This window comes from Mytilus edulis, chromosome 8 (assembly GCF_963676685.1).
Source record: "Mytilus edulis chromosome 8, xbMytEdul2.2, whole genome shotgun sequence".
In the NCBI taxonomy this organism is placed as follows: domain Eukaryota; kingdom Metazoa; phylum Mollusca; class Bivalvia; order Mytilida; family Mytilidae; genus Mytilus; species Mytilus edulis.
This window is the reverse complement of record NC_092351.1, coordinates 34,952,785-34,973,793: the sequence shown is the minus strand read 5'-3', so window position 1 is coordinate 34,973,793 and position 21,009 is coordinate 34,952,785. Positions and strand designations below refer to the sequence as shown.

Genomic DNA, 21,009 nt, shown 5'->3' with positions numbered 1-21,009 from the left:
ATAATGTAAATTGAATATACATTTTAATATTTTCAAAGTTATTTGTTATAATGTTGGTCGGCTTATTGAAATTAAACTAGACAGATAATGCCCAAAATGTCAGCTCGTTATTCGGCAAAAGTATATGAAGCGAAACATAACGGAAGCTTTAACTTGTCAAAAAAAAACATTTGTGGTTAAACCTATAAACTAAAGTAACAGAGATTGTTTTAAGTAATGTATTCCTGTCATGTAATATTGTCATTTTAATGTTATATTTAACATTGTCATAAAAGCGTGAGGTTTGGCTAGCCGCAACATCAGGTTCAATCAACTAGTTTTTTCTTAAAATGTCATGTACCAAGTCAGGAAAATGGCAGTTTTTATCTTATCTGAGTGTGTTGCATTTTCGTTTTGTTATTTTGTTGCACTTCAGTGTTTTTGTTGTCTCGTTGTTTTCCTCTTATAGTTGATGTGATTACCTCAGTTTTAGTTTGTAATCCGGATTTGTTTTCTTTAAATCGATTAATTAAAAAAGAAGATGCGGTATGATTGACTTTCGAACAGCGGTATACTACTGTTGCCTTTATTTGAAGTACAGTACATGTTCATGAACTTGAACTTCATGATATAATGATACTGCATTTTAAATGCGCTTCTCTTGAATGATTATAAACTTTGTTCGCAACTGGTCAAAAAGTTTAATAGCAGAAACGATTACCAAATTCTTTTGAAAGCCACTTCAAATTAACCTTATTGAAATCGCTCGAACCAAAAGTTTATTAACCTCAAAATACAATTAACCACCATACTAAAACCGGTATTCCGGTGTTTAAAAGTCATAAATCTATAGAGAGAAAACAAATCTTGGTTATGAAATAAAACCGATGGAATCATATTATTTATAAGAGGAATACAAAGAAACTGTAATATTAACATGATTAAGTCATAAAAAAATTCGTTTGCTTGATCCTTTTTTGGAAATAAAAAGGTACGATGATTTAGTATATAATTAAGAATATAACTTCCTTAGCTCTACATTGTATTTTTTTTTAACGAAAAACATTATAGGAAAACTTGTTAAAAACCATTTAATCCATTCATATCTTTTGATATGACAACTTTATTATTTATCAGTTCTTAACGAATACTTGTATAACTGTTGTTTTGTAAAAGATGCTATGTGAATAACAAACATTGAATTGTTGCTATTGATTATTAAAAGTTTACATATGGAGGTATTTGATTGGTTGTAAAAATCTCAGCTTTACTTTTCACTGTTTGCTTGATTGGCGTGAGATAAACAAAGTTAATTCTGAAACTTTAAAAATATAATAATGCGTAGTTGCTGACATTGATCATACAGAACTCTTCTGATATCAATTTTAACCAAGGCACTGCAAAATTTTAAATGTTACTTTTTTGTTGTGAATTTTACATTTTGACAAATTTAGTTTCCTTTTCAGTTGCTCTTAACCAAATAAATTTTCATGTAGTAAATAATAAACGACTACTTTCTGGTAGTATAGCAACTACATCAGTAAGATCAGCTTTGGTTTGTGCAGCTCTGTGTACCTTTGATCAACGATGTTGTTCCTCAAACTACGAAGAAGGATCGAAGCTGTGTAGATTGGAGACTAGTTGTAGTCAAGGAATGGAACAATTTCAGAATTCACAAGTTATGATAAAAGGTACGTGTGGTTTTAGTTGCAATAATTTGTTTACATTTTATTTGAATGTTTAAAACCAAATTGTGTTCTCAAGATCTTTAAGATAAGCACAATTAATCACGTAGCTCATAAAGAAAAGGCATTTAACAATACATGATATGAAAGATTTACATGGAGCAACACGAGCTGGAGTCATAGCAAAAGTGTCGAGATATCGGGAAAAACAGATATATTATAAACATAATAGAAAGAAAGTTTTATCACGGTCACTTGAATAAGTTACGAGAAAAGTAAGGAAGATACTGAAAACAGTGAGTATATGGCATAAAAAGAATCAATTTGCTGTAGTTTGCACATCTCAATTTACAACAGTAAAACGGAATAAATCAGACAATGATTTTTTGAAAGAAATGTGATTAAGTTTAAGGCAGTGGCAATATTATACGTATATACAAAGTAGAATCACAAAAATATCGAATGTCGAGAAAAATTCCCTGATAAAACGGCAAAATCAACATCTTAAACCCATCAAACGAATGGATTGCATTGGTCTTTTTTCCTGATTTGGTACAGGCATTTTCTCATGTTGAAAATGGTTGATTAAATCTGGTTTTATAAATAGCTAAACCTCTCACCTGTATGACAGTGGCATACAGTTCCATTTACTTGACAGCGATGTGTGAACAAAACAAACAGACACAATAGGTAAAAATGTCAATAATTGGGTTACAGGATTCATTATTGCTATTCAAAGAAAAAACAGTACCGTTTATGATAAAACGAGTAAAATAAGAGACATATAGTAAAGCCGACGTCAACTTTTTGGATTATAATCAATATAGAGTATGATTATCACTTAAAACTAAGTATAACCCTGTAATAACTATCAAAGTAGTTTTTGACATCATAAATTTCCTAAAACTATGCTTACTTCTAAGCATTTCTTCCTATTTAAACATTGTATGTGGTCAATATAAGATTTAATAAACGAATTCGTAAGAATCTGAAAAATGTAAAGTAAAAAAACATGTGCGCGCATCATTCTATAGCTTGAAATAAAAGATTGCAATCTGCATTGTAACTACCAGACTGAAATAAACATCTTTCGACTTTTCTAAGTGTTTCATTTGAAGCTTCATTATAAATTTTGATGAAGTGAAAAGACCTTTTATTTATTTGATGTGAACCATAAAAAAGAAATAGAAAATTTAGACAAAATTAAATAAAAAATAAATTGATAAAAATTAAATTTCAAAGAATTAAAAAACCAGTAAACATATTATAAAACTTGACTTCTTGACTTCTTGATTGCTTAAATTGCGTTGTTCATTGTTTAAATGCAATAATTCATCAAAAAAGTATAATTTTGAAAAAGAAAATCCATTAATACGCAACGATTCTAGTTACAACTAGACCTCCTGAATAGCTTGTGGCATGACTAGTTCATTTTTCATACAAGGATGAATTCATGCAAGAGCTTCTGATGATGACTGAAAAGAAGCTAACAGTATCTTGAAAGTTCGCTTTCCACTATATAGATGATTTTATCTCACTGCATGAATAGTGCCAAATTTGTGACAATGTTGGACTCTATCACGTATCTTGAAATCGACAATGAGGATTGGCTGAGAACAAGTTTTACGACAAAAGAGATGAGCATTAATTAACCCATAAAACACTCATTACTACCCTATTATAAACTTTCCATTTCTATGTAGCAACATTATAGAAACGCCTGCATATCTATACTACTAAAGGAGGAGACCGAATTCATTGAGCCTCAGAGCCTCAACTCCTCTGAAACAAAAACAAGTCGGAAATATTTATGATAGGACGTATAAATGTAGGGATTTGTATTTCCTAAATTTGTCTTTGCATGCTCAGTCAACGTATTGCCCGCGAAATTAAATAAAACTCTTTATTTAAAGACGTGCCCAATTGTAAAGCGATTTCGTTGCATCTTATTGTGGAGTACATATCTCCAAGTTGATACAATATTATAGAGCTTGTATTTACTTTCACGATTTTCGTGATAGCGCGTAACTGCTCACAATGAAGATATTGAATAAAGGCAACTATAGTATACCGCTACCCAATAGTCATCAATCGATTTTTAAGTAACTGATACAAATCCGGGTCACAAACCAAAACCAGGGGAAACGCATCAACTATAAGTGGATCACAACGGAATAACAGAAACACTGAACTGCTACAAAAACAAACGCAAACGCAAACATACAAAGGAACAGATTATTAGATACAAACTGCCATATGCCTGACTTGGTACAGGACATTTAAAGAAAATTGGTGGTTGAACATGCTTTAAAACCAGAGTTCAAATTCAAAATTGAAATCATCCCTGTGAAAATTTTATGGACGCCACTACAAGTTGGTTGACAATTATGAAATATCTGTTTCGCCAGATGACGACTGATAAGTTCCAATCGACGTATAAAATACCGTCATCTCTGCCTTGAATGTCACCTACCGAATAAGACTTGGCACCGAGTTCGGAATTACATGAGCCACAAGACGGGTGTCACATGTGGAACATGATCTGCTTACCCTTTGGGAGCCTCTGAGTTCACCCGAAATATCTTTGAGGGTTTGTGTTACTCAATCTGTAGCTTTATATGTTGTGTTTTGTATACTGTTGCTTGTCTATTTCGTTTTTTGCACGGCTTTGTCAGTTCGTTTTCAATTATGAGTTGATGCCCCTTTGATATACTTCGTCCCTCTTCAAGTAGTAAAAGTTTTAAAAATTGTTGATCATTGTAGTTAAATTGATCATGATAACGATTTGGTTTTATATCTATATTACCGTGAGTAAATTAAGTTATTTTTGCAGATATTTGTCTTATTGCGTTTATCTTCTTCACTTTACTTTGAGCCGATTTTCATTACTGCAAGTTAATGTCTTTAAAGTAAAATAATACCAAAGGGAAAATCAACATCTCAAACATGAATCAAACAAACTTATTTAAAACCATGAACAAAATAAAATTAAAGCCCAAGAGACGAACAACAGTCCACAAAACACAGCACAGCATGAAAACGATCACAGCCTAAAACAGCGACTGATCTTATGAGGTCAGGAAGTGTATTGAACTTTTTCACAACTGCTTATAGTGTTTTACATACACATTGACCTGCATTTGTATTTTAAAACCTTATGTTGAAAATACTCAAAGTATCTTTTATTCAAATAATTAAAGAGATTAAACTTCTAAACACATTTAATATGTCTGATATGATTTTAAAATAAAGACGGAGCAGCAGCATCATATTTAGTTCGCTTTCATCCCGCTTTAGACAAGGTTACTTATTTCAATGTTGCCTACGATTTAGTCGCAAAGTCATGTTTGCATTTAAACATGATTACAAAAAGTAAATAAGTTTGACTTCATTAAAAAGATATTTTTACCTCAATTAGCTCGTATATATTCTTTTCGAACTTTAAATATCCCTTGTTTTATTATGGAAAATCGTTCTCCTACCTGATCTTGACAATTAGTGATGTGCGATCTTAACATAGAATAACAAAATGATCGCTATTTGCAAATGACAGATTTTTGGGCAACTGCAAACACTTCAATAAAAGGCAGTTCTATGAACAATAATTAATAACTGCATCTTAAGATTACAAAAACAATATTACTTGACCTAAAACATATACATTTATCTATTTATTTAGCATACAAATATCGATCCCCCAAGACATATTTTGCTTTTGGAACATTTTTTCATTTTTTTCGGATTTGTGATGAATTTTCAGCAAATACTGCTAACCTCTTATTTTTGTTTGATTTGGAAATAATGTATCATATAAAGCTCATATGATCTTTTGGAAAATTTTATGGTACAAGAATTAGAAAATGGCCTTTTGTTTAATAATCGCTAAATTTTGGAATGTTTATTCATGACCTTTGACCTTGATTTAACAGAAAATGCACCATACGATTTTTTACGACCAGTCAAAACAAAAAGTACAGATTATTAACTTTCAAATGATATATAATACAGCCGTTTGTTAGGTGGGTGCATTAAAGTCGTTAACCAAGCGTCTTTTTGAAATAAGTCACTCGCCTAATTTGGTATATTATGGAAAAAGGAAATATATAATGATTCATGACACAAAATTTATTTAAGTATTTTTGTGGGTAACTATCAGCGGTTTGAGTGAAACTTTTTGCTAGATGTTAATCATCTCCATCCGTCAACCATAAAATATCGAAATAATTTGAGACATTTTGATTTTCAATGTCCAAACACTTTTCATAGTCTCAGTTGTTAGTTATTACCGTATCCAAATAAATAAAAAAGATAACCATCACTTATTTTAAATCCAGATTTTTTTTAAATTTAATTTATAAAAAGTGAGACCAAAAATAGTGTTGTTGAAGATACTTGATGTAAATGCTTCACGTCCCCTTTTTTACGTAAAACTATATTAGCAAATATTTAAGTCTATTCGAAACTAAAACATATTAACTATACATTAAATATATAGAATATATAAAATGAATGCATAAAAAAGATGAAAAAGACAGTCAAAATCACGTAAGGTCAATGTTGCTTGATGGAATGGTACTTTTTTCTTTTTTTTCTTTTTTCTAAAATTTAGGTTATTGTTTCTATGTTTGGTACATGCTCATGAGGAATTTGGCGGGTTTTAGTATTGTTTAAGCGCATAACCCTACTTTAACATTTGACAGTAGTGTAACAATTGTCAAATTAAATGATAAAGGGCTCGACTCATTTTACCAGTATTATGCCTAATGACACATACTGAAAAAGACAAAGTGCAGATAAAAGAATACCCTAGTTCAACATGTTCGCAATGAAACTGAACTACAGTTTTTGGTATTTAATAAACTATGTTCAGAATAAATACTAACCAGTACATCTCGATGAATCGAGAATAACAACGAAATAACAGTATGTAAAAGCATGAACATGCGTATGTGAACGAATGAGTGTAAAGGTTACAAAATGATATATATATATATATATATATATATATATATATATATATATATAACTCGTCTAAACAACAACCCAACGATGTTAGATCTGTAAATTTGCTTTCGCAAATTTTTGGTTCTTCCCTCGCCGGGATTCGAACATAATGTATATACAACTCGTCTAAACATCAACCCAACAATGTTAGATCTGTAAATTTGCTTTCGCAAATATATATATATATATATATATATACAACTCGTCTAAACATCAACCCAACAATGTTAGACGGGATTCGAACCCATGCTACTGTGATATCGTGACACCAAATCGCCTGCACTGCAGCCGTCCCGCTAGACCACACGACCACCTGGGCTCTCAAAAAAAGAGCTTTCGGTGGGCATGTGTTACCTTTCCACGTCAGTTTTAATCTAGCGGCGTACTACAGTACATGATATATAAGGCATGAAGATGTTATTGTTACAGATCAGCTAAATTATCTATAGTAAAGGATCCTACAAATTAATGTAAGATACAGTCACAGAAAATAATTATATTCATAAGTACGTCTGAGTCAGTAACAACCCTACAACAGATGTATCCATCGGATCGCCATCAATGATGGTGATACATGGCTGTGTACATAATGTATATACAACTCGTCTAAACATCAACCCAACAATGTTAGATCTGTAAATTTGCTTTCGCAAATTTTTGGTTCTTCCTTCGCCGGGATTGGAACCCATGCTACTGTGATATCGTGACACCAAAATCGCCTGCACTGCAGCCGTCCCGCTAGACCACACGACCACCTGGGCTCTCAAAAAAAGAGCTTTCGGTGGGTATGTGTTACCTTTCCACGTCAGTTTTAATCTAGCGGCGTACTACAGTACATGATATATAAGGCATGAAGATGTTATTGTTACAGATCAGCTAAATTATCTATAGTAAAGGATCCTACAAATTAATGTAAGATACAGTCACAGAAAATAATTATATTCATAAGTACGTCTGAGTCAGTGACAACCCTACAACAGATGTATCCATCGGATCGCCATCAATGATGGTGATACATGGCTGTGTACATAATGTATATACAACTCGTCTAAACATCAACCCAACAATGTTAGATCTGTAAATTTGCTTTCGCAAATTTTTGGTTCTTCCCTCGCCGGGATTCGAACCCATGCTACTGTGATATCGTGACACCAAATCGCCTGCACTGCAGCCGTCCCGCTAGACCACACGACCACCTGGGCTCTCAAAAAAAGAGCTTTCGGTGGGCATGTGTTACCTTTCCACGTCAGTTTTAATCTAGCGGCGTACTACAGTACATGATATATAAGGCATGAAGATGTTATTGTTACAGATCAGCTAAATTATCTATAGTAAAGGATCCTACAAATTAATGTAAGATACAGTCACAGAAAATAATTATATTCATAAGTACGTCTGAGTCAGTGACAACCCTACAACAGATGTATCCATCGGATCGCCATCAATGATGGTGATACATGGCTGTGTACATAATGTATATACAACTCGTCTAAACATCAACCCAACAATGTTAGATCTGTAAATTTGCTTTCGCAAATTTTTGGTTCTTCCCTCGCCGGGATTCGAACCCATGCTACTGTGATATCGTGACACCAAATCGCCTGCACTGCAGCCGTCCCGCTAGACCACACGACCACCTGGGCTCTCAAAAAAAGAGCTTTCGGTGGGCATGTGTTACCTTTCCACGTCAGTTTTAATCTAGCGGCGTACTACAGTACATGATATATAAGGCATGAAGATGTTATTGTTACAGATCAGCTAAATTATCTATAGTAAAGGATCCTACAAATTAATGTAAGATACAGTCACAGAAAATAATTATATTCATAAGTACGTCTGAGTCAGTGACAACCCTACAACAGATGTATCCATCGGATCGCCATCAATGATGGTGATACATGGCTGTGTACATAACGTATATACAACTCGTCTAAACATCAACCCAACAATGTTAGATCTGTAAATTTGCTTTCGCAAATTTTTGGTTCTTCCCTCGCCGGGATTCGAACCCATGCTACTGTGATATCCTGACACCAAATCGCCTGCACTGCAGCCGTCCCGCTAGACCACACGACCACCTGGGCTCTCAAAAAAAGAGCTTTCGGTGGGCATGTGTTACCTTTCCACGTCAGTTTTAATCTAGCGGCGTACTACAGTACATGATATATAAGGCATGAAGATGTTATTGTTACAGATCAGCTAAATTATCTATAGTAAAGGATCCTACAAATTAATGTAAGATACAGTCACAGAAAATAATTATATTCATAAGTACGTCTGAGTCAGTGACAACCCTACAACAGATGTATCCATCGGATCGCCATCAATGATGGTGATACATGGCTGTGTACATAATGTATATACAACTCGTCTAAACATCAACCCAACAATGTTAGATCTGTAAATTTGCTTTCGCAAATTTTTGGTTCTTCCCTCGCCGGGATTCGAACCCATGCTACTGTGATATCGTGACACCAAATCGCCTGCACTGCAGCCGTCCCGCTAGACCACACGACCACCTGGGCTCTCAAAAAAAGAGCTTTCGGTGGGCATGTGTTACCTTTCCACGTCAGTTTTAATCTAGCGGCGTACTACAGTACATGATATATAAGGCATGAAGATGTTATTGTTACAGATCAGCTAAATTATCTATAGTAAAGGATCCTACAAATTAATGTAAGATACAGTCACAGAAAATAATTATATTCATAAGTACGTCTGAGTCAGTGACAACCCTACATTGATGGCGATCCGATGGATACATCTGTTGTAGGGTTGTCACTGACTCAAACTTACAGATCTAACATTGTTGGGTTGATGTTTAGACGAGTTGTATATACATTATGTACACAGCCATGTATCACCATCATTGATGGCGATCCGATGGATACATCTGTTGTAGGGTTGTCACTGACTCAGACGTACTTATGAATATAATTATTTTCTGTGACTGTATCTTACATTAATTTGTAGGATCCTTTACTATAGATAATTTAGCTGATCTGTAACAATAACATCTTCATGCCTTATATATCATGTACTGTAGTACGCCGCTAGATTAAAACTGACGTGGAAAGGTAACACATGCCCACCGAAAGCTCTTTTTTTGAGAGCCCAGGTGGTCGTATGGTCTAGCGGGACGGCTGCAGTGCAGGCGATTTGGTGTCACGATATCACAGTAGCATGGGTTCGAATCCCGGCGAGGGAAGAACCAAAACTTTGCGAAAGCAAATTTACAGATCTAACATTGTTGGGTTGATGTTTAGACGAGTTGTATATACATTATGTACACAGCCATGTATCACCATCATTGATGGCGATCCGATGGATACATCTGTTGTAGGGTTGTCACTGACTCAGACGTACTTATGAATATAATTATTTTCTGTGACTGTATCTTACATTAATTTGTAGGATCCTTTACTATAGATAATTTAGCTGATCTGTAACAATAACATCTTCATGCCTTATATATCATGTACTGTAGTACGCCGCTAGATTAAAACTGACGTGGAAAGGTAACACATGCCCACCGAAAGCTCTTTTTTTGAGAGCCCAGGTGGTCGTGTGGTCTAGTGGGACGGCTGCAGTGCAGGCGATTTGGTGTCACGATATCACAGTAGCATGGGTTCGAATCCCGGCGAGGGAAGAACCAAAAATTTGCGAAAGCAAATTTACAGATCTAACATTGTTGGGTTGATGTTTAGACGAGTTGTATATACATTATGTACACAGCCATGTATCACCATCATTGATGGCGATCCGATGGATACATCTGTTGTAGGGTTGTCACTGACTCAGACGTACTTATGTATATATATATATATATATATATATATATATATAGGCGATTTGGTGTCACGATATCACAGTAGCATGGGTTCGAATCCCGGCGAGGGAAGAACCAAAAATTTGCGAAAGCAAATTTACAGATCTAACATTGTTGGGTTGATGTTTAGACGAGTTGTATATACATTATGTACACAGCCATGTATCACCATTATTGATGGCGATCCGATGGATACATCTGTTGTAGGGTTGTCACTGACTCAGACGTACTTATAAATATAATTATTTTCTGTGACTGTATCTTACATTCATTTGTAGGATCCTTTACTATAGATAATTTAGCTGATCTGTAACAATAACATCTTCATGCCTTATATATCATGTACTGCAGTACGCCGCTAGATTAAAACTGACGTGGAAAGGTAACACACGGCCAGCGAAAGCTCTTTTTTTGAGAGCCCAGGTGGTCGTGTGGTCTAGCGGGACGGCTGCAGTGCAGGCGATTTGGTGTCACGATATCACAGTAGCATGGGTTCGAATCCCGGCGAGGGAAGAACCAAAAATTTGCGAAAGCAAATTTACAGATCTAACATTGTTGGGTTGATGTTTAGACGAGTTGTATATACATTATGTACACAGCCATGTATCACCATCATTGATGGCGATCCGATGGATACATCTGTTGTAGGGTTGTCACTGACTCAGACGTACTTATAAATATAATTATTTTCTGTGACTGTATCTTACATTCATTTGTAGGATCCTTTACTATAGATAATTTAGCTGATCTGTAACAATAACATCTTCATGTCTTATATATCATGTACTGCAGTACGCCGCTAGATTAAAACTGACGTGGAAAGGTAACACACGGCCAGCGAAAGCTCTTTTTTTGAGAGCCCAGGTGGTCGTGTGGTCTAGCGGGACGGCTGCAGTGCAGGCGATTTGGTGTCACGATATCACAGTAGCATGGGTTCAAATCCCGGCGAGGGAAGAACCAAAAATTTGCTAAAGCAAATTTACAGATCTAACATTGTTGGGTTGATGTTTAGACGAGTTGTATATACATTATGTACACAGCCATGTATCACCATCATTGATGGCGATCCGATGGATACATCTGTTGTAGGGTTGTCACTGACTCAGACGTACTTATAAATATAATTATTTTCTGTGACTGTATCTTACATTCATTTGTAGGATCCTTTACTATAGATAATTTAGCTGATCTGTAACAATAACATCTTCATGCCTTATATATCATGTACTGCAGTACGCCGCTAGATTAAAACTGACGTGGAAAGGTAACACACGGCCAGCGAAAGCTCTTTTTTTGAGAGCCCAGGTGGTCGTGTGGTCTAGCGGGACGGCTGCAGTGCAGGCGATTTGGTGTCACGATATCACAGTAGCATGGGTTCGAATCCCGGCGAGGGAAGAACCAAAAATTTGCGAAAGCAAATTTACAGATCTAACATTGTTGGGTTGATGTTTAGACGAGTTGTATATACATTATGTACACAGCCATGTATCACCATCATTGATGGCGATCCGATGGATACATCTGTTGTAGGGTTGTCACTGACTCAGACGTACTTATAAATATAATTATTTTCTGTGACTGTATCTTACATTCATTTGTAGGATCCTTTACTATAGATAATTTAGCTGATCTGTAACAATAACATCTTCATGTCTTATATATCATGTACTGCAGTACGCCGCTAGATTAAAACTGACGTGGAAAGGTAACACACGGCCAGCGAAAGCTCTTTTTTTGAGAGCCCAGGTGGTCGTGTGGTCTAGCGGGACGGCTGCAGTGCAGGCGATTTGGTGTCACGATATCACAGTAGCATGGGTTCAAATCCCGGCGAGGGAAGAACCAAAAATTTGCGAAAGCAAATTTACAGATCTAACATTGTTGGGTTGATGTTTAGACGAGTTGTATATACATTATGTACACAGCCATGTATCACCATCATTGATGGCGATCCGATGGATACATCTGTTGTAGGGTTGTCACTGACTCAGACGTACTTATAAATATAATTATTTTCTGTGACTGTATCTTACATTCATTTGTAGGATCCTTTACTATAGATAATTTAGCTGATCTGTAACAATAACATCTTCATGCCTTATATATCATGTACTGCAGTACGCCGCTAGATTAAAACTGACGTGGAAAGGTAACACACGGCCAGCGAAAGCTCTTTTTTTGAGAGCCCAGGTGGTCGTGTGGTCTAGCGGGACGGCTGCAGTGCAGGCGATTTGGTGTCACGATATCACAGTAGCATGGGTTCGAATCCCGGCGAGGGAAGAACCAAAAATTTGCGAAAGCAAATTTACAGATCTAACATTGTTGGGTTGATGTTTAGACGAGTTGTATATACATTATGTACACAGCCATGTATCACCATCATTGATGGCGATCCGATGGATACATCTGTTGTAGGGTTGTCACTGACTCAGACGTACTTATAAATATAATTATTTTCTGTGACTGTATCTTACATTCATTTGTAGGATCCTTTACTATAGATAATTTAGCTGATCTGTAACAATAACATCTTCATGCCTTATATATCATGTACTGCAGTACGCCGCTAGATTAAAACTGACGTGGAAAGGTAACACACGGCCAGCGAAAGCTCTTTTTTTGAGAGCCCAGGTGGTCGTGTGGTCTAGCGGGACGGCTGCAGTGCAGGCGATTTGGTGTCACGATATCACAGTAGCATGGGTTCGAATCCCGGCGAGGGAAGAACCAAAAATTTGCGAAAGCAAATTTACAGATCTAACATTGTTGGGTTGATGTTTAGACGAGTTGTATATACATTATGTACACAGCCATGTATCACCATCATTGATGGCGATCCGATGGATACATCTGTTGTAGGATTGTCACTGACTCAGACGTACTTATAAATATAATTATTTTCTGTGACTGTATCTTACATTCATTTGTAGGATCCTTTACTATAGATAATTTAGCTGATCTGTAACAATAACATCTTCATGCCTTATATATCATGTACTGCAGTACGCCGCTAGATTAAAACTGACGTGGAAAGGTAACACACGGCCAGCGAAAGCTCTTTTTTTGAGAGCCCAGGTGGTCGTGTGGTCTAGCGGGACGGCTGCAGTGCAGGCGATTTGGTGTCACGATATCACAGTAGCATGGGTTCGAATCCCGGCGAGGGAAGAACCAAAAATTTGCGAAAGCAAATTTACAGATCTAACATTGTTGGGTTGATGTTTAGACGAGTTGTATATACATTATGTACACAGCCATGTATCACCATCATTGATGGCGATCCGATGGATACATCTGTTGTAGGGTTGTCACTGACTCAGACGTACTTATAAATATAATTATTTTCTGTGACTGTATCTTACATTCATTTGTAGGATCCTTTACTATAGATAATTTAGCTGATCTGTAACAATAACATCTTCATGCCTTATATATCATGTACTGCAGTACGCCGCTAGATTAAAACTGACGTGGAAAGGTAACACACGGCCAGCGAAAGCTCTTTTTTTGAGAGCCCAGGTGGTCGTGTGGTCTAGCGGGACGGCTGCAGTGCAGGCGATTTGGTGTCACGATATCACAGTAGCATGGGTTCGAATCCCGGCGAGGGAAGAACCAAAAATTTGCGAAAGCAAATTTACAGATCTAACATTGTTGGGTTGATGTTTAGACGAGTTGTATATACATTATGTACACAGCCATGTATCACCATCATTGATGGCGATCCGATGGATACATCTGTTGTAGGGTTGTCACTGACTCAGACGTACTTATAAATATAATTATTTTCTGTGACTGTATCTTACATTCATTTGTAGGATCCTTTACTATAGATACTTTAGCTGATCTGTAACAATAACATCTTCATGCCTTATATATCATGTACTGCAGTACGCCGCTAGATTAAAACTGACGTGGAAAGGTAACACACGGCCAGCGAAAGCTCTTTTTTTGAGAGCCCAGGTGGTCGTGTGGTCTAGCGGGACGGCTGCAGTGCAGGCGATTTGGTGTCACGATATCACAGTAGCATGGGTTCGAATCCCGGCGAGGGAAGAACCAAAAATTTGCGAAAGCAAATTTACAGATCTAACATTGTTGGGTTGATGTTTAGACGAGTTGTATATATATATATATATATATATATATATATATATATATATATATATATATATATATATAATACAGTTTTGTCATGCATTTAACTATAAAGAATGAATGAATTTTAGTACTCATTAAAAATATTCAAAGGTCTTACAACGAAGCCAACTTGTATGATGACCTTATTCAAAAGATTAAAAATTGAATACAGATCAAAAACTGATAAAAGAAATATCAATAAAACCAATCCTAAGTCGAAAACAATACTTTACTTTTTCTGTTACGACAGAAAAAGACACAGCTAGAAAAACAATTCTAAAGATTAAACAGTTTTTGCCTAATCCAAAGATATCAGAAATAATTTCTATTTTTTTAACCTTCGAACAAAAGTTTAAAGATAATTTGATTCGTCTTCTATCTTTCCAATAACATATAATTATAAAAAGTTGTTAAAGAACAGAGAAAGTCTCAAGAGTGAAAATAACGAGTTTTCGTCACACTTAAGATTATCGGATTATATCTCAACGGGAAAGTTATATAAATCACCATTCTTTATATAATAAATGTTAATATTCTTTTGATATCATCATAAAAAAGTCCATGTACGCTTACACCCAAAAAAGGTCATATAATTAGTGGCTTAACAAACATAAAAAAATATTTTAGTTACAAGTGTATGACACATCAAATAAAAAGTGTTTACGCAACAACAAAAAACTCACAAATGGAATAAATTTCATTTCCTATGACTTGTAACTATTTGCTTAATATTCATGATATACAGCTTCACTATAACGAAGATTTGTCTTCTACAAACAAAAGCTATACATTGAGGCAATCTATTAATATTTACGTAATGAACTACTGTAGGTTCATTACTCCAATACGTTGTTACACAATTAAATTCATTATGAACATTACGTGAGTTTGGGTGAAATGAATGCAAATAAACATTGGTTCTTATACATTCTAGGCATTCGAATATTAGGTTTTGAGGGTTTCTGTCGAATATCAGGTTTTGAGGGTTTCTGATAAGAATGAACCATTATACAATAAACTCATCATAGATACCAGGACTAAATTTTATATATACCCCAGACGCGCGTTTCGTCTACAAAAGACTCATCAGTGACGCTTGAATCCAAAAAAGTTTTTAAAAAAAGCCAAATAAAGTACGAAGTTGAAGAGCATTGAGATCCAAAATTCCTAAAAGTGTTGCCAAATACAGCTAAGGTAATCTATGCCTGAGGTAGAAAAGCCTTAGTATTTCAAAAAATTCAAAGTTTTGTAAACAGTTAATTTATAGATATAACAACCTGTACAACGAAAGTAATATTTATTAAACCCTTTATATATATAAACTCGTCTGTTCATGCATTTTATTATATATAAATACCTTTTACTGCGCATGTGTATACCAATTAGCAGAAACAGCTTAGTACGGTCATAGTGGGCATACGGTCATATAAACCTGTAATGATACGCTTACACTTATATAATGGACTGACATACGATATTGTATCAATTGTGTTTAATGTTCTATGAACTGGGTATTCATTTATTTTAGTGGAATGAGAAAAACTTGCATTTTCGAGGATATTTAATTTCGGGGTTTTGGCAAAGCCTTCATCATCATGTGTTCATACATTATGTATTTCGTTGAACATTTACATTTGTGGTTTTTCTGTACAAACGAAATCAATAAAAATTAGTATTCAACGAATATCAATGAATTCGCAGTATGAAGTTTACTAATTGATATTTATCCTATTTGGTATTGGAAAAAAACAAACTTGTTACGATTGCAATGAGATCATGAAGTGTGAAATTGGTACGATACCGAATTTTTGTCATGGTTTATACGTTTCACATTAGCCCTATATGATCACGCTGTTTTCTATCAACAATGTGTGTAATACTAAAAGAAGCTTAAGATAGATATGTTTCCTGGTCCCATAATCTTGTCATTTAGATCGAGATAATTTTATCACTAGAGTTGATACCTCCAAATATGTTATACATTTTACATGAATCTGCCAACTGTTATATAATAAGTGACTTTCCTGTTGCTTTATGAACAGTTCCGAGAGGCTGCAACTTAATGCATTTAATATTGTACCCAAGTTTATAATAATATCTCAATATCATAATAAAAAAATTCAGCGACATCGTTAAAATAATGATTACTAAATAACAATATTGTGTACCTTTCATATATATATATTTATTAATTTGTATTCAGTTGTCAATTGGATACCTGTGTTTGTTGCATTCGGTGGAAATGGAAGGCCTATTTACCCAGCGTGGACAATCCAGACAGAATGTAATGACTTACCAACACCACTGGATATATCAGTAACTACTCGACATCTTAGAAATCCATTAATGGATAGGTGGAGTGATGTTGGAGTAAAGAAGGTAAGCCTTTATTGGATAACAAGTATATACAGGAATAGATTACCTGAGCTATATTTGGCAAAACTCGGAATTTGTGATCCTCAATGCTCTTCAACTTCGTATTTTATTTGACTTTTTACATCTGGTTTTATTCGAACGTTATTGGTGAGTCTTTTGTAGACGAAACGCGCGTCTGGTGTAAATATTAAATTTCAATCCTTCAATCCTGGTATCTATGATGAGTAAATGTACGCTGATTCTACACATATTGTGGTGTATCAGGTTCTTGTTAGCTGAAATCCATTGGAATATTACAGATATTTTCATATGCAATATTAGAGACACTATATAATATATGTGTACAATCTTATGTGTTTTTGGCAACGTGTACGTATATACTTAGTCATTGACATTTACACGTTTTCTTATACTTGTTGTTTTGTTAGCTATGGTGTTTATAGGAATCGACATTGCTTATATGAACTGAACTATGTAGTCAACAGTTATTTATACAAAACCATTCGCTAAACATAGAATCAGGATAATCCTGGTGATATATCACATATTAATAGATATTACGTATGTCAAGACAATAGAACTTTTTGTTTCCCTCATCTTGGTCGTGAAAGTCAGGGGATGATCCTTTCCTGTATGTATAACTACAAGACTATTTCAACCATATTTTAATTGAATGATTCTTACAGTTTTGATATTATAAAAATAATGTAGTCCGCCAAAATCCTTACCGCAGTAAAGATCATGTGCGCGATCTTCTGAATCCTCTGATCCTGTTCTTGTCTTTTACATTTTGTTGCTTTTTATACAATTTAGGTTAAAGTTCAACTGTTTACAAATGACGTACCAGTCGTGTGGATGTTATTCAATGGCGATAATACAAATGTGATGAATTGGTTCAGTAAAGAAAACCTACTGAACAGCAGTTTTAACGATCTGACAACAAGTTCTACAACTAACTTCTTCGGAATAGAGGGTGAAAGGTAACGAAGGAAGTATTATTTTCATATTTAGTATAAATTTTTATGCACTGAAATATAATTTGTTATTTTACTTGCTGTTATTTTGGATACAATATTCAATGGAATTGTCTAACACGGGTTTTGAAAAATTATCTGATTTTCATAGCATTTCAACTAAAAAATAATTTACTTTAAAACTTATAAAAAAAAATGTAACATGCCAGTGAAAAAAAAGCCAGGAACATAAGAGTTGTTTCCCATTCGTTTGATATGTTTGAGCTATTGATTTTGCAAATTGATAAAGGAATTTTTTTATTCAATTTCCTTGGATTTCAGTATTTTTTTATGTTTTACTTTTTATGCAGATTTCAAACAAATATAATTTAACGATAAGTATTCAATGGTTTTTACATGCAATATGTTCATTTTTTTTGTGGTAAATATTGTGTTGATTAGTGTTGTACGATGAATTAAAAAAAAGAACGCGTATTTTAGCATTATTCGATGTTTAAATGATCTTAATAAGTTTTTCTCTCTGTTGATTTTTATTTTTGCAATTGTATACGTTAATAATTTATTGTTATGGTCAAACAATCTTATACAAAATTACATCACAATCAATTTTTAGAAATACAATTATTATATTTTTGATAATAATACGCTGAGAAAAAAGCTGTAAGGTATTTGATAGGTTGATATGATAGTTTACAAAGTATTGAGGTTTATTAGATTTCTATTTTTAAATATTTAAAAATAGCTCAAGAATATCACTTTTTATATTGTATGGTTGAACAATTCCAAATACGTATGACGTCTTGAAATGCTTTAATTTTTAATGTTTTGTTGTGACACCTTTAAAATTTAAAAATAGAAATAAAAATAGAATAATAGTTTGTTGTCCTCTTTCTGACCAGTTTATTTCAGTTATAAAATACGAAATGAATATCTATATAAACAATCGCGAATAGTGTTCCATATTTAGTTTCCAGACTTGTATCAGACGTGAAAAATATGTTTTCCGCTGCTAATTACCTTCTCCTTTGTACATTTATTGTGGCAAGTCACTGTGATGTTCATATTTCACGAACCAACTTAGTTATAAGTGTATAAAGAACACTGTGTCTAGTAGTCATTATTTCAGTGTTGACCTGATTCAACACTGAAATGGTTTGTTTATATTTGCAAATCCTTTCGGAATTTTGGATCCTCAATGCCTTTCAACTTTGTACTTAATTAGACATTTTCACTTTTGTTTTATTCCAGCGTCAATGATCAGTCTTTTGTAGACAATAAATTCTAATCATGGTATATATGATGAGTTTATCTACAACCACTAGGTAGATGCTTATGGTGGTGGATCTATTTACCGAGGGTATCAGCAGCCCTGTCGTTAGCATTTCAGTGTTGGCATAAATGATTATTGAAATGGTCATGATTATAAATCAATTGTTTACAAACTTTGTTATTTTTAAATACTACGGATTTTCTATGATGCTTTTATTGATAATGTTTGAATGTATTGATGCACTTTATTTTACTACCGTTAACTGTGTACTAAGCACATTCTAATATTTATTACTAAATCCTGAAAGTTGGAATTTTCACAGGGATATTCAAAGACGATTTTTCATCAATCGGAATTATGGCGATTGTTCTACAGATCGTGGATGGTTTGTTATTCAAGGGGAATTTCAAGCGTGTCCATGGGAGCAAAAAGGAGTTTCACCTATTTTTCTTTATACCAAAAATGACTTATCCAGAAATTGGTTTACTGGTAAGTTAATTTATTAAATCTAAATATAAATGAATTATTTGTGGGTTTACATTTATAAGACGCCAACCAAACAATAAAATTACCAATTTTTATGCCAACAAACAACTTCCAACTACATGTATAGACATATGTCTATACAATATAACAATCTCAACATTGTTCTATAAAAAAAGAAGATGAGGTATTATTGCCAATGAGAACAGTCTCCACTTGAGAGACCAAAATAACACAGAAGTTAACGACTATAGTTCATCGTATGGCCTTTAACAATGAGCAATGCCCATACCGCATAGTCACCTATGAGAGGCCCCGAAATGACAATGTAAAACAATTCAAAGGAGGATACTAATGGCCTATATATATGTAGTGCATAAATGGTGTATTATCGCCCGAATATATATATCTCCCAATTAATACGATATGCCCGGGCTTGTCCCTTTAGAACTAAGATCATTGGTCATCTGATGCATTGACTTGAAGTGAATCAGATACATCTATATGTCAAATATCAAATAATTAATGGGCGATAACTGTTTCAGCAGTTCCAACCATTTCCATTCTGAATATGTTAATCTGTTTGTTTTTTTTTTTGCCTTCATTGTAGACTGCGCAGAACCTGCTGACAGGATGATCATTTCAGTTGGATTGATATAGCTGATTATAGAAGAAACTCGGAACATTTCTTGTTCAAAATTGTATATATCATCAATTGATATGGAATTAACTACTAAATTGAAATTGTCAACCATAAAATTAATTTATTTTCCTCTGTTTTTATTACGTCATTAGCCGATTACAGTTTGATATAATTTTACACAAGTTTTTATTCAATGCAGACACATGTCTATTATTAATTTTACAATTTTATGTATTTGTGGTCAGCTATTTTGTTTACAAATTGATGATTTGAAGAAGCGTTTATAACTTACTTAACTCATGATAGTTAAGGTTTGCTGCATTGTAACACTAAACTAATCAAAGATACCAGGATCGAAATTGTATACGTACGCCAGACGCGCGTTTCACCTACAAAAGACTCATCAGTGATGCTCAAATAAAAAAAAAATGTAAAAAAAGCCAATGAATTACGAAGTTGAAGAGCGTTCAGGACCAAAATATCCTAAAAGTTTTTTAAATACAGCTAAGGTAATCTATTTCTGAGGTAGAAAAACCTTAGCATTTCAAAAATTCAACGTTTCAGTTTTGGAAAACATTATTTAAAGTACAGACAGATAAGAAAATGTTTTAACCCTCAACATCCTTCATGTACCTGTCGCA

At 34.3% G+C, this 21,009-nt stretch overlaps 1 protein-coding gene across 1 annotated transcript; it reads left to right on the top strand.

Moving 5' to 3' along the window:
* Positions 1-1,441: 1,441 nt before the first annotated feature.
* Positions 1,442-20,468, top strand: LOC139486985 (uncharacterized). The gene is made up of 5 exons (XM_071272017.1): positions 1,442-1,670; positions 16,826-17,001; positions 17,812-17,978; positions 19,565-19,731; positions 20,336-20,468. The coding sequence occupies exons 1-5, from the start codon at positions 1,634-1,636 to the stop codon at positions 20,383-20,385; spliced, it is 597 nt and encodes a 198-aa protein (XP_071128118.1). The 5' UTR covers positions 1,442-1,633; the 3' UTR covers positions 20,386-20,468.
* Positions 20,469-21,009: the final 541 nt, after the last annotated feature.